We start from the raw sequence: 14,717 nt of genomic DNA, 5'->3' as shown, positions 1-14,717 counted from the left end.
GGAGTAGGAAAGGTCTCTTTTCAGTGGTGAGGATCTTGTCGAGTACCTGGGCCATGTCTCTACATGGCTCAGGTACATCAATGACATCTTCATCATATGGAAATGTCCTGAAGACACTCTCCTAGAGTTTTTTTTTAACAAAATCAATATCAACAATCCTAATCTCAAATTCAATATGACCCATAAAGTCAAGTCAATTACATTTCTAGACATTCAGGTAGACCGTAATCAGACAGGAGAGCTGAGCAGTACTTTTACAGAAAAAGCACGCAGATAGCTTTCATCCAATTCCCCTTAAAATTCAATCCCCTACGGACAATATCTTTGTTTACGAAGAAATTGTTCTAATGAAATATTGTTTGAATTAGAAGCTGGTAAACTTCAAAACAGGTTGCTTGAACAAGGCTACATCCGTTGCTGCTTGCGCAAAGCCTATAATAGAACGGCCCAACATCCACGAGAAGATCTCTTGTTTAAACATAAATTAAAGGGCAACAAGGATGTTGATTCCATGCGCATAATTATGCGTTTTTCTCAACAACACAGAGAAATCTGAGAAAGCATTCAGAAACACTGGTCCATACTCACAGATGACTATAAGGTTCAACAATTTTTACCTGAGACTCCCTCAATTACCTTTAGACGAGCTTCTTCTTTAAAAGTCAAGCTAGTCAGAAGTGAGTATCAAAAAAAGCCTAACAAAAAACACTGATCTCTCTATGGCCACTACTCATGTGGGCATTGTGCCTATTACCCTCTAATCAGAAAATAAAAATATTTTATTCTCCCAAATGGCCAAATTGTTAAAAATTTAGCCGAATGTCAAAAATTCTGGTGTAGAACCTCAAAACATGTCTACAGTATGGAAATTGGGAACAGATACCTTCCCCTAGGCAGGCACGTAGATACCCAAAGTCTCCTTTACCATTCTTGATCGTATTCATATTCCAGATTGCAGTGATTGGAATAAAACATTACTCCAACATGAATAAAGATGGATACAGGGGGTCCCCGGGTTACGAACCCGTTAGGGACTTTCCTCCTGTTTGTTATCTGGAAATGTTCGTAATTCGGCCGTGCATGTGCAGAACGACAATTACAGACATTTCCGATGTTCCGTTGAATGCCGTTCGGAGCATGCGCGGCAAATTATGGACATTTCCAACATTTTCCGAGGCTCCGTCTTGCCGCGCATGCGCAGAATGGCAGAGGGTCCCCACAGCACCCTGTTCCTATGTAGGAGTGGTTCGTAAGTCGGGCGTTCATAAGTTGAGGACCCCCTGTATTTGGACTCCATCTCTTATGCACACATCCTAAGGGTTTTGCTTAAGGAAAGACAAGCTAGGCTTTTAGGGGGGGACTAACGTTGGGTTAAAATAAATGTAATGACTAATCCCTAATCCAGTCCAGAAAAATTGCTCTTGGGCTTATATATAAATGTCCTGTGGTCTGGTGAGACCAAGATAAACGTATTAATTTCAAATTATGTCAAGCATGTGTGGCGGCAACCAGGGGAGGAGTACAAAGACAAATGTGTCTTGCCTACAGTCAAGCATGATGGTGGGAGTGTCATGGTCTGGGGCTGCATGAGTGCTGCCGGAACTGGGGAGCTACAGTTCATTGAGGGAACCATGAATGCCAACATGTACTGTGACATACTGAAGCAGAGCATGATCCCCTCCCTTCAGAAACTCGGTCATAGGGCAGTATTCCAACATGATAAGGACCCCAAACACACCTCCAAGACGACCACTGCCTTACTAAAGAATTTGAGGGTAAAGGTGATGGACTGGCCAAGCATGTCTCCAGATCTAAAACCTATTGAGCATCTGTGGGGCATCCTGAAATGGAAGGTGGAGGAGCGCAAGGTCTCTAACATCCACCAGCTCCCTGATGTCATCATGGAGGAGTGGAAGAGGACAGTGGCAACCTGTGAAGCTCTGGTGAACTCCATACCCAAGAAGGTTAAGGCAGTGCTGGAAAATAATGGTGGACACACAAAATATTGACACTTTGGGCACAATTTAGACATTTTCACTTAGGGGGTGTACTCACTTTTGTTGCCAGTGGTTTAGATTAATGACTGTGTGTTGAGTTATTTTAAGGGGCAGCAAATTTACACTGTTATACAAGATGTACACTCACTACTTTACATTGTAGCAAAGTGTCATTTCTTCAGTGTTGTCACATGAAAAGATATAATAAAATATTTACAAAAATGTGAGAGGTGTACTCACTTTTGTGAGATACTGTACTTCTGCACTAATTTTATTTCATACATACTTTTTATTTACCACCCAATCTTATAAACTGCCTATGAGCGCACACACCTTTGTCAAGTCTGGCATCTTGCATTATATCTATAATATTAAAGGTAAAATACATTTATTTTAACAATGATGTTCACCTATTGCAGCAATAATATTGGCACCTTTTTGTTTCTTAAGCACCAGTACATAACATATTGCAGCTCACTTAAATTATATTGTATTATTATTCAATCACTTACCGTGCACAATTAATTCCGTCACTTTTAATTCACCTAATATGGTCACGTTTATTTAATTCATGCACTTAAACTTTATGCACAATCACTCTGATCATGATAGATTTAATGGGTTTATTATTTAACCCATGATTAAATTAAAAAGTTTCTTCTTAAAAAACATTTAATAGGTATCTAATAAAATATGAATGAAATAGGTAGCCATTGTAATTAATTGGTTTAGCATACCAAGTAGGATCCTTAGCCAGCTAGGAGTAACACTGAGCACTCTTATGCCTCGTACACTGACCGGACTTTCTGTCGGAGTAAACTCTGATGGACTTTTCAATGGAGTTCCACTGAAACGGACTTGCCTACACACGATCACACCAAAGTCCGATCGTTTAACGCGATGACGTACGACGGGACTAGAAAAAGGAAGTTCAATAGCCAGTAGCCAATAGCTGCCCTTGCGTCGTTGTTGGTCCGTCGGACCTGCATACAGTCGAGCAGTTTTCTCGATAGGAACTGGTTCCGGTGGAAAGATTTGAAACATGTTCTATTTCCAAAGTCCTTCAGATTTTTCGACAGAAAAGGTCAGATGAAGCCTATATGCGATTGAATTGTCCGACAGATTTCGTTCCGTCTGAACTTTGCTGTCGAAAAGTTCAGTCATGTGTACACCGTATTACAAAAATGATTTCTGTTTACTTATTCTGACCTCTAATTACAAATTGGAGGTGCCCCTTCCCCCACTCCCTCCCTTTCTGGAGTCTAAGTGTGTGGCCCCTTGTAAGCCCTGTGGATTGGGGGCTCACCTGGGGGGACACTGAGGAGACACACGGAAGTCCGGGAACATTTGAATGCAACTGCTTTTAAATATGTGGTTATGTGAGGTCCATCATTTGATGGGTAAATATATCATCATAGATAGGAAGCAATGTATGGCTAATATATGATTGTATACATGAAGTAGTATTCTATCTTTATTGTACATCACCAAATGTGAATTATAAATGGTAAAAAAATCTTTTTTGATGTATTTTCTAGAACATTAAAAACCCCAAAGAAGACCACAAATGTAGGGGTCAAAATGCATTGGGGTATTCTTATGCATCCTATGGTGTAACGCAATTTGTAAACATTTTTTCTATGATGTATAATGTCACCATCAATTTTGGTTACCGTGTTTTTATGTCACCAACCAAAACTCATATTTTAAACTCTTTGTATATTTGAATTATTTTTCATTAAATAAAATAATCATTTACAACTATATATTTTGTTTATTTTGCGAGGGCTAAAAATCCCAGTGGGGAACCTTTCCATGTTTTTAGGTAATTTTTAATAACATTCAATTACAATATAACTTATGTCGCAATTGTATACACTATATTATTTTTTTTTTATTTGCTATTTTTTTCCCACGAAAGTGGAGTTACCCTTTAAGTGATTGGGTTTAGGTTAAATCCCTTTGTTGCATAATTTTCACTAGTGAAGGCTGTACATTCCCTGCAGAGGACAAATCACAGCTGGAATCTGATTGGTTGCTATTGACAGTGCTTCCACTTTTCATTGCGTTATTTTCATAATTATGCACTTGCTGCAAAAAGTTGGTAGTCACATGACTTCCATGTCAAAGACCCGACCTGAATAGAGATGAACCAGAGACAACTAGAGGGGTGGAATTTTAGATGAATGAACTCGGCACAGGAAGGGTTATCCTCTTACCCCCTGCATTGTGTATGAATAGTCTCATATGTTAAGCCGATAAGACTTAGCTGAGCCCTGGGGGTCTCTCCTCCTCCTATTGATAGTGCTGGCGTATTTCGTGTCACACAGAAGGTATCATACATGTCACCCTCTTTCTGGACATCAAAAGCCTGAGCTGAAGGAAGGTGGATTTTCTCAAGGCTCTCTCCCCACCATGGAATTGTTAGCAGGACAATGGAGCTCTGTGTCGGTCTTGTTGGCACCAGATTTGTACAATACAGGAAACAGTGTTTCCTTTCTGAGCTAGAAATTAACTTGGATCGTGCTCTTCCCGTTTTATTACTAATACACGCCGGGAAACCGAGACTTAAAGACCTTCAGAAGTGACTATTGCCCAGGGCCCTGTGGGGTAGTAAAAGCAGCCATCAGCAGGCTCTAAAAATAAATGGCTGCAGAGAGTTTGGTGGGGCTCTGGGCTATATATGTACATTTATTAGCTATTGTCCTACTCCTATAGTGACCAAGCAATGAATGGAAATTGGATGCTGACTCTCAGTTCCTATGTCATTAACCCTTTTCCTGATTAGTGTCTTGGCAGGCACATGAGTAGGAGCAGGGCACTGCAAGGCGAGGTCACCCAGGTCATTCATGCCTCATTGCTTCTTTATGATACTTACTGACTAATAGGTGCTAATGTGCATCCTAATTCCTTCCAACATTAGCTGAAGACATTAGATGGCTGTGTATTCTGCAGTATCACAGTCGCACTTAACCTTTCTTACCTCCCTTCCCACTATTGTTCATATCAGACCCTCATCCGAGCACCCAGCCCTGCCGGTCAGGAAAGGGGGTGGGGACGAGCGAGTGCCCCCCCTCCTGAGCCATACCAGGCCGCGTGCCCTCAACATGGGGGGTGCTTTGGGGAAGTGGGGCAGCGCGGCCCCCCACCCTAAAGCACCTTGTCCCCATGTTGGTTGTCGGGGTCTGCGGGCGGGGGGCTTATCGGAATCCATGAGCCCCCTTTAATAAGGGGGCCCCCGGATCCCGGCCCTCCACCCTATGTGAATGAGTATGGGGTACAATGTACCCCTATCCATTCACCTGTAAAAAAAATGTAAAAAAAACACAACACATAAGGGTTAAAATAGTTTATTGCACAGCTCCGGGGGTCTTCTTCCGTCTTCGGGGGTCTTCTCGCCAGACTCCTCCGCTATCTTCTGCTCTTTTGCTAGCTCTTTTACTAGCGGAGGAGCCCGGCTTTCTTCTTCATCGCTGCCCTCTTCTTCCGACTTCGGGGGTCTTCTTGCCAGGCCACTGTGCCTTCTTCTAGCTCTTTTACAAGCGGTGGCCCAGTCTTCTGTCGCCACCTTCTGTTCTTCTGTTCTCTTCTTCTCTTCTTTTCTTCTTGAGCTGTTGCCTCGTCACTGGCTCTGGCCACAATGACAGGCACACGCCGTGCGGCGACTTATATAGGGACATCACCGGATGATGTCCCCTCCCATTATGATGTCACAGTCCCAGCATCCTCCCATATTTTGGTGCAAAACTACTTTCTTAGCCCGCCGGACTTTTGGGTAAAAAAAGTCCGCCAGAGCGCACATACGGGGGCATTGTCCGCCGGACTTTTCCACCGGATTGTTTGAATGTGTGTACGCGGCATTACTGTTCTCCTTGCTGGAGGTCCTAACATGAGAAATCAAAGCCCTGCCTTTACCAGAATGGCTGTCTCCACGCAGCACAAAAATGAGCTTAATAAGTCAGTAATGGGGAAAGATCAGCTACAGGGAGACCACAGGCAATACTGGTGACTAGTCCTTTGCCCTCTGCCTGCCTTGTTTTGGGCACAACTTCCAGTGTTCAGTTCCTCCTTAACATGTGAACTAAATAATGTTGTGGATGGAGTTCCCCTTTGCTCAAACAGACAAACAAAAAATGCTAAATTATGATGTATAATTACAATGTTTTCAGAAAATGTTTGTAATTTGTGTTTTATCACTGAGGTGTGGAATTGTTTTTAGTTTTTAATTGAGCAAGTAATGGTCAGTGGCTTTTTTACAAATAGCCTTTCAGGGGGCTGCACAGAAGTTGCATCAGAGTTGGCACTCATGCACATTGTGTTGTGTTAGTTATTTAAAATGTCTGACCCTTTGGGGGGATTTTATTTTACATTATAACAGGAAAATAAACTCTAAAATTTAGTACCGCACTTTAAAGTACATTTGTCACAAAAATGAACGACATAATCTGCACATTGAACAAAGATCCTAAGCTAGATTCATGCGCAAATCCTGACCAGTCATAAAAAGTCAAGCTTTGCCACGTCCCTCTTTCTTTCTGAGCCTCCCTACTAAAGGAGCAGTAAGGACCAATCACAATGAAACTTCACTAAGGAGGTGAGAGAGGTAGTTCCCTTCTCAACTGTACATTAAAAGCTGAGATCTACATATAACTTCAACAGCCTTCATATCTCACTATATATAAAGGTATTTTGGGCTTTTGGGAATTCCTACAAACACTCTTTTGTGTGTGCAGATCCATTCAAAATACCTTTCTACACACACATGCATAAATTGATCTGGTTTTATTTTTATATTAGGATCATAATAATTGATACGTAATACCAGGAGATCTCAGCTCAATGCAGTATTACATCAATCTGTAAGTTTAAAGCCCGGCTCCTGGAAAAGTAAAAACTGTTCCTTGTGTGCACAGCAAGGGTTAAATGGTTGACTATGGCGGTGGTCACTAAATGGCGGACTGCAGTCCGGAACCAGACAGAGTGACAATCCTGTCCGAACCGTGGCTGTGCCACTGCCACAGCTGGGTCTTCTCCCCCGGGCCTCCCGCCTTGCCACTGAACTCACTGGTGCTGCAGATCAGGACAGATAGCAGGAGGAGTCTTTTCATATTAACAAACCGGGTAATCACCTGCTTGTTAACGTAACAACTTGGGCAGCTCCCACCCCTCAGTCCCAATCTGCACCTCCTCCCTCCCCCTGCCTACTTTGAGGATGACATTGGTGGCCACCCAGGACACCCCAGGATGATCAGTGCCTCTGCCTTGCCATAGGAATGTGCAGGGGAGGCTTGCCTTAAATGGGGCTCTGTGTTGAGTTAAGGGACACTGTGTAAAGGGGGGCAGTAATGTGAAGGGGAACTAAGGACACTGGTGGACTGCTTTAAAGAGGAAACTGTGATGTAAAGGGGATTACGATGTGAAAGGTGCGTGAAGATGATGAGGTACGGGGGGACCGCCATGTTTTATAGCACTAACGAGATTTAGAAGGAAATTTTGCTGACCAGACCTTAATTCAAGACCCCTGGACTAGGCGATCAGGTAAGTAGTTTTACTTACCTGATCTACCATTCCATGGGCAGACGAGGCTCCCCTATGCCTCAGCAGTGAACTGTTACCCGGCATCCTCATGCCCAATGAAGGGCTTTGGGCCCTGCATTGAGCTTGATGATGTCAGAGGGCATCTAACTGCTGGAGCATAGGAAAGAAGAAGCTGTGTGACTTGTCTTGCAGTGCGTAGGAGCCTGCAGAAGATCATGTAAGTAAAACTGCTTTTCTCAGTCCTTTAGATATAATTTATCATTTAACCATTATAGTGCTCAGGCAGGAGGATTTTTACTTTCCACAGAGTTCAGCTTTAAGTAACACACAATTTTTATTTTATAAAATGTTGCCTAAACCAAAAAGTATAATACAATTATTTTATAGTTGGTGAAAATATGTAATATTTTACTATAAATTTATTTAAATCATAATAGTAAACAAGCTGCAGTTTTTATATTTTATTGCTGAATTTATTAACACATTGCCCTATACAAAATTGTAGGGGCTCATTCACACATATTATCTAAAATGCTGTATTTAGATGTGTACAGCATATAGTTTTATTCTTATCTAAATGCAGCACTATAGGAATCAATGAAGCCAAATCTACAAATGAAGATTTCCTTTTAGCAGTAAAAAAAAGTAAGATGCAGCTGCATCCGGGGCAGTACCTAACTTGAGTTTTGTAGAACTTTTAAACACATGTAATCATATATACGTGTAAAGTCACTAGAAGAATTGTACACATCTAAATTCTGTACACATCTAAATGCATCTAAATGCAAGGACATTGGTTGCATATGTTTTATGCAGGATCTTCTGCTAGCCATGCAAGCAGGAACCTGTGCTCCATGCAGAAAATATGCATATGTTCATGTGAATGAGCCCTATATGTTATTTTTGTACATTATGCATACAGCTTCTAAACATTTTAATTTGCTTTTAGATTAACCTTCTTTTCTTTATATAGCATGGTTTACATTGTTACTGCCAAAACCAACATCTGTGTTATATTGCCCATCACAAGCAATTATATTCGTAGGACTATAATATATAGGTACAGTGCAGTTGTATGTAAACACTGAGAAATGTGTGCCTTCAGATAGATGAAATCAGGAAAGTTCTGTTCAGTATGGGGCTACACAGGACCGTTCTAGCTAAACCACATCTGTAGGGATGACTGATGCTAGACTAGCAGCTGTGACCAGTTTGGTCAGTATGTGCTGGGTGACACAGAGGGCGAACTGTCCTTTTATACTGGTGATGTCACAGTCAGGGAGGTGGCCACACATGCCATCAGTTACATGTGGTTATATCAGGGGTGTGAGAATTTGCCTTTGCACAATGAATGGATATGTCCCAGGGGTTTCAGCACTGTGTCCCTATCCTTCAGGATATTCCGTCCCACTCTGCAGCTAAGGACACACTGCTGTGTTGTAGGGCATTCAGCAGGAATCTGGTGAAGAGACAGGACCGTACATAGTGCTGCTGCTGGAAGGTTGCTCTAGTACAGGATACGCTTACATCAGTCTGAGGACCACAGAGGAGGTGCTGCATTAACTACTGGAAACTCACAACACTTTATTTATTGTTGCTGGTGTGTTAGCAGCTACTTACCTGACAGTTGTGGGATTTGGGACAGAACTAGGATTGCTCAGACATGTTAAGCTGTGTCACGGTGGCCATGCTGTGTCTGCTGCTTGGATGCCTGATGCTAACAGGTAGGTACAATGTTCTCTCCATCTCACCTGTCACCTTTTTCTAGATTTTAACTCCATTGCTTCTTCTTGGTGAATGGCTGTTAAACAATTATATGAAACAAATAGGCACTTTGAACTTTCAGAATTCCACTTCAACAGTGGAACCAGTATATAAATTGGGGTGACCTGGAACAGAATCTAATCCATCATACTTCAACTTGCCTTCCTTTGTTGGCTAAAGTTGGCTGAGGAGGGTGTAAATGCCCCTCCAAGAACGATTGGAAAGATCTGACCGCACTCACTTGAATTTTCAAACCAAAAGGACCTACCAAGGACCCGCTACCATCCAGCTGAGCAAGAGATCTTGGAGGTCATAATAGGAGACTCACAATGCCTACATGGCCCAATCATCACAAGTGATGCACAGATCCATCAGATTGCTTTCTGTTATTAAAATATGTATTGAAAATTGGGACATTTATACATTTCAAATTGAAAGCAATTGCCAAATAGGCATATTTTTGTTCTGAAACCCTTAAAACTGGGTGATGTAGAAGAAAAGGGTTTGAGATAGTAGGTGTATTTTGTGTATGGCTGTGTAAGCAACTGCAAGCCTAACAATCCCATCTTACCATTAACATCAAACAATGATTATGAATAAGTAAGCTTTCTTGGATTAAAAAGCTTGCTAATCCTTGAACTACCTATATCCAGGTTTCAAGATAAATTTACTCTGGCTTTTAGGCAGTCCAGAAGCTAGCAGTTCTTTAAAGTTTAGGAACTTACAGGCTGACTATGGGGTTGATTTACTAAAGGCAAATAGATTGTGCACTTTGCAAATGCAGACATTAGTAAATGAGGGGAATCTCTTCCAACTCCCATCACCAATCATGTGCAAGCAATAATGCTGCTGTTTTCTTGCATGTGATTGAAGATGTTTTGCAGAGTGAAGCTTCACTTCATTTACTAAGCTTTGGTGCAACTGCACTTTGCAAAGTGCACAATCTATTTGCCTTTAGTAAATCAACCCCTATGTCTACTTTAAAACATATAGTATTCTAAGGTTAGAAGTGATAAAGCATAATGTGATGTTTCCATATAATGCCATATCAGCTTATCATATCATTATTATCAGAAGATTCTACTTGATTACAGTCACAAATGTGGAATGTAAATTAGCATTTGCATGTAATATGTTCTACATAGTTGTGCAATTTTGAAAAATCCTGGCAACCATCAGGGATTAATTTGTGATCAAGTACTGACTAGGAGTCTAGGAGCGGTTTTGAAGTGTCAAAATCAGAGTTACTTTATGTCTTTATAGTATGTACTAGCACCATGTGGCTGGTGAAATTTTTTTTTTATTTTGTTATAAGATGACTTTTCTGAAAGTATGTTGGTGCTTTATGTATGCTCCTTTTACCAGTTGGAAGAATAGTTTAAATTGATTTAGTTCAATTATTATTTCGGTGTAAAAAAATCTGAATGGAATAATATGTTTTGTTAATATTGATTGTCATAGCATGTCATAATTGGGCAAATGTAATGCACTCTAACAAATGGCTCTTCAGTATTATCAACATTCAACCTTTTTGAAGCTGATTTATTAAAGGAGTACTTTCACTCCTTAACATTGTTCACTTTAAATTCCTAATCAGATGCAAAGGATATTGTTATTTGGTAAATTCCCCTAAATATGCCTTTGTGAACATAGGCTGGAGAGAAGTAAATTCCTTTTAGTAAGACAGCTGGCACCTGGAAGCTAGACATGAGTTTCATTATCACTGAGGCATTCTCTGACTGGTTAATGGTGTGCAATATAGTTTGATTTTGTCACTGTGACATCATATGAATGTTTGTCAGAGAAAGTCTGGGTTAATCATGTTAATTAAAAAAAAGGGTTTTTCAGTTTATTGTATCTCTCAGGTATTCCATTGGTGAAAAATCTGACGTTCCCAAGGCAGTCCACTCTCCAAAGCTTATTATAGGTGTTCCTTTGGAAGTTTCATTAATTTTATGGTATAGAGACAGTAGCAGACAGTGGGAGACTCACCTTGCGGCAGTAGGATGAGGGATAGGGTGTTGAGCCAACAGCAGGGGATTCCCAGCCCTGGAGTCCCCAAGAGGTACAAAAATGTGCAAAAACTTACAATATCTGGTTTGGGTGGGCTGGTCCTTTAAAAGCAAGACAAGATTAGTAGAATAGGGGTAGAATAGAAGAGGCAAAGAGGCAGGGGATGATAGATAGTGAAGATGGTAGAGGTTTCTAACAGCCCTGAACAACAGAAGTGCATATACCATACATTCAGTTAAAGAGTGTAGAAGAGCCAGTATATGTTCGGTTGGCCAAAAAACAACTCAAATAAATATATTCACAGGATGTCAAAAATCTCTGAGATTGCGGGAATCATTTTTTTAGTTATACAATTGCATATTTTATTTTGATCAGATACATATCAGCATGTGTATTAAAAGTGGTATTTGTGGTTGTGTAGCAGGAAATATCATTGTAATCAGAGGTACAAATAGGGCTTATATAAATCTAAAGCAATTGTATTGCATGCATCAAGACATTATTTCTATGGCCAGCCAATGGTCTATGATTGGGAACAGTTATGTAAGTGTTTTTTTCCAATTAAGGCTGGGTTCCCACATGTCCAGCTGCAGTTTGCAGTCCAGAGTCTGGTGCGGTGTTGTTCACCGGTTGAGGTGCAATTCAGGTGCAAATTTTTAGTTGAATTTGTACCTCAACCTGACTCAAAATCACACAGGACCCATTTCATAAATGGACTGCGGCTGGCCAGACACATGTGAGCTGGTGCCATTGAAGGCTGTTTGATTCACATGTTATGCGAATCGGATCCAGTTAAAAACGCATCCAAAACGCATATATGTGACGCGAGTCTTGACGTTATAGTCTGCAATGACTTTAAGTGGTTGGCAGATAGAGTTTACTGTGCATCTGAAAGTAACTTCTAAGGCTGTAACTACCTGCCAATGGATGAACTGGCAAAGAGATCCCTGGGCATTATTTACTGGTCATCATGGAAAAGATATATGAAACAGTGTTAACACTGATACTATTCATATCAAAGTGCAATACTAGATTTTACACAACCGAGTTTAAAATGTTGAGGTCCAACAGCAGATGCTTCCAAACATTGTGCAGAAAACCTCAGTCAGTTCATTGAAGCTCATTACTTTTGATTTTGTTAGCCTACACCTTTTCTGGAATGATATGAAAACATACAGGAGACTCTTTGATCATTGACCCCTTACATCTTTTGACGACTGGAAAGCTCCACATTCTAATTCAGTTCAAACTGTCACAGGTTAAAAGAACCATAAATAGTTTATGCTACAGTTAGTAATTATTATTTTGCTGAGTATTACAATGTATATCAGTAGCTAACTAATATTGAAAAAGATGTGTTGTAATATACATCACCATAATCATCAATAACTTAATATTCATATATTACTACCAATGCAGTGTCTATAAGCAATGAGTGTTTTTTACATGCTATAATTTGTTTCTATATCAAATCACATTCAGATACTTGCCAAGGTACCATTACTGCATGAATAATTTGACTTTACTTATAGTAGTATAATCAGTAATTTTTTTGGAATGTATGGCATATCATTCCTTGCAGGTAGTAGTGTAAGAACTTTTTTAAATGGAGGTCATGGCATTTGCTTTGTGTTTAACAGGTGGCTGATTCTCAGTTTGGAGCCATTATTTAGAGAAAGATTATTACTAAGATTCTATCTTTTACGCCAGCTCAGAGCACCTGTGTGTGTTACTGTGTTAGTAATCTTGTCTTTTCATTTCTATAAACCTAGTCAGGTAGTGGAAACACAACCTACACTGAGGGTAACTATGTGGCATGAACGCTTTGCCACACTGGCAGGCTACAAAATTTAAACTGACAAATTTTGGATAATGAATTTATGAATATTCTTCCACTATCTTGTTGTTCTGTGTTGGAGTGTTGTGGAATCATCTGCCTTTGCACTTTATAGCCTACGTGATACTTTTTTAGCATCCTCTGAGAAGTAGGTGTATGTTGAGTATTACAGTGGTCATTTTTGTGTGTTGAATTGTTGGAAAATGAATCTTCATTGCTGGGAAGCCCCAATATTAAACCCATTATGGTGAAGTTCTTACTAATGACACAGCACCAAGGTAGATATTACTGTGTCATGGTAAAATGGTACTGAGAAACCACCCACTCAAAATAGATAAAAGTATCTGAGCGAATGATATTTTACATGGGAGGGTCTCAAGTGCTTAACTTCATTAGCTGTATGAATCCTTATCTCATTCGGATCAGCAATATGTGTCACTTTACTTCAACTTTGCTAGGTGGACAGCTGTACAGATTTTAGGAACACGTTGGATTTAGAAATGGCTGCACAGTTGCATGTTCTTACTTCAATGGTTTCCACCTCAAGCATCCTAAGCTCTAATAAGGTGTATGTTTCTAGTCATAACTCTGTTGCGGGGCAATCTTCCGAACAGAATCTAATTAGTGTTTCTGGCATGCTGTGATATCCATGTGTTTGTACAGAAACCTGGAGAAATTGACCTCTCTGGGTACACAGACTGCCCAAAGCTCCCGGCTGGTGTTTTTTTGTAGGAGATGCTAGAGGCAGCCCCACAGCCATAGATGTGTTAGTCTGCTCAGTCAGAGGGAACATTGTGGCTCATTCCATTGCATTAGTTCATACAGTTCAATGAGCTGTAAGATGTCTTTTTGTCTAGCCCATTAGATCATCCTACGCTGGTAGTTTGTTTCCTACAGTGCAAGAAGCATACCAGTCCCAAGTAAACATGTGAGAGTGGCTATTTTGTTATCTGGTACTGTTTCAGTTGAAACTTAAACATGTTTAGCCTGATAGCTATTTAATCTACATCACTACCATATCAAGGGTTTTAAAAAAACAAAAACAAAAAACAAAGAAATAGCATCTTCAACTTCAATTTATTATTTTGAGAAATGTGCAATTCAGTAATTATCTGTATCTGTCAATGGAATCGTTTCTGAATATCAAAGCATTGATTGTAAGAAAAATATTGTTTGTAAGACAGATATAAACCTAAATTTGGGTGCTTGTGCATAGTGAAATCTATTAATGATCACATGATTGACCTGAACCATCTTGCAACAAATCATTGCCATTTGCAAAGCATTAGATTGGCCACTATTAATAAAAAGTGCTTTAAGAAGGGCATAATGGGGTTTGTTTACTAAAGGAAAATAGACTGTGCACTTTGCAAGTGTAGTTGCTCCACAGCTTAGTAAATGAAGTGAAGCTTCACTTTGTAAAGCATCCCAAAACACATGCAAGGAAAATGAAAAAAAAAACTGCATTTTTGCTTCCGCTCATTTACTAAACTCTGGAGCAACTGCACTTGCAGGTTGCACAGTCTATTTACATTTCGTAAATCAACCACAGGGACTACCTTTGCCAA

General features: G+C 40.2%; 1 protein-coding gene across 1 annotated transcript in view; it reads left to right on the top strand.

The window, feature by feature from the left end:
- The first annotated feature begins 8,894 nt into the window (after positions 1-8,894).
- The window catches only part of FLT1 (fms related receptor tyrosine kinase 1), an 87,824-nt gene continuing 82,001 nt past the window's right edge, over positions 8,895-14,717 (top strand). Inside the window, exon 1 of the mRNA XM_077484077.1 lies at positions 8,895-9,259. Within this exon, the coding sequence (XP_077340203.1) occupies positions 9,199-9,259 (61 nt within the window). The 5' untranslated portion in view covers positions 8,895-9,198. The remainder of the gene's footprint in view (positions 9,260-14,717) is intronic.

This window comes from Lithobates pipiens, unplaced genomic scaffold (assembly GCF_037356315.1).
Source record: "Lithobates pipiens isolate NorthernLeopardFrog02 unplaced genomic scaffold, aLitPip1_a1.2 Scaffold_16, whole genome shotgun sequence".
Classification (NCBI taxonomy): Eukaryota; Metazoa; Chordata; class Amphibia; order Anura; family Ranidae; genus Lithobates; species Lithobates pipiens.
The sequence above is the reverse complement of the archived record's forward strand: the minus strand, read 5'-3'. Positions and strand labels throughout refer to the sequence as shown.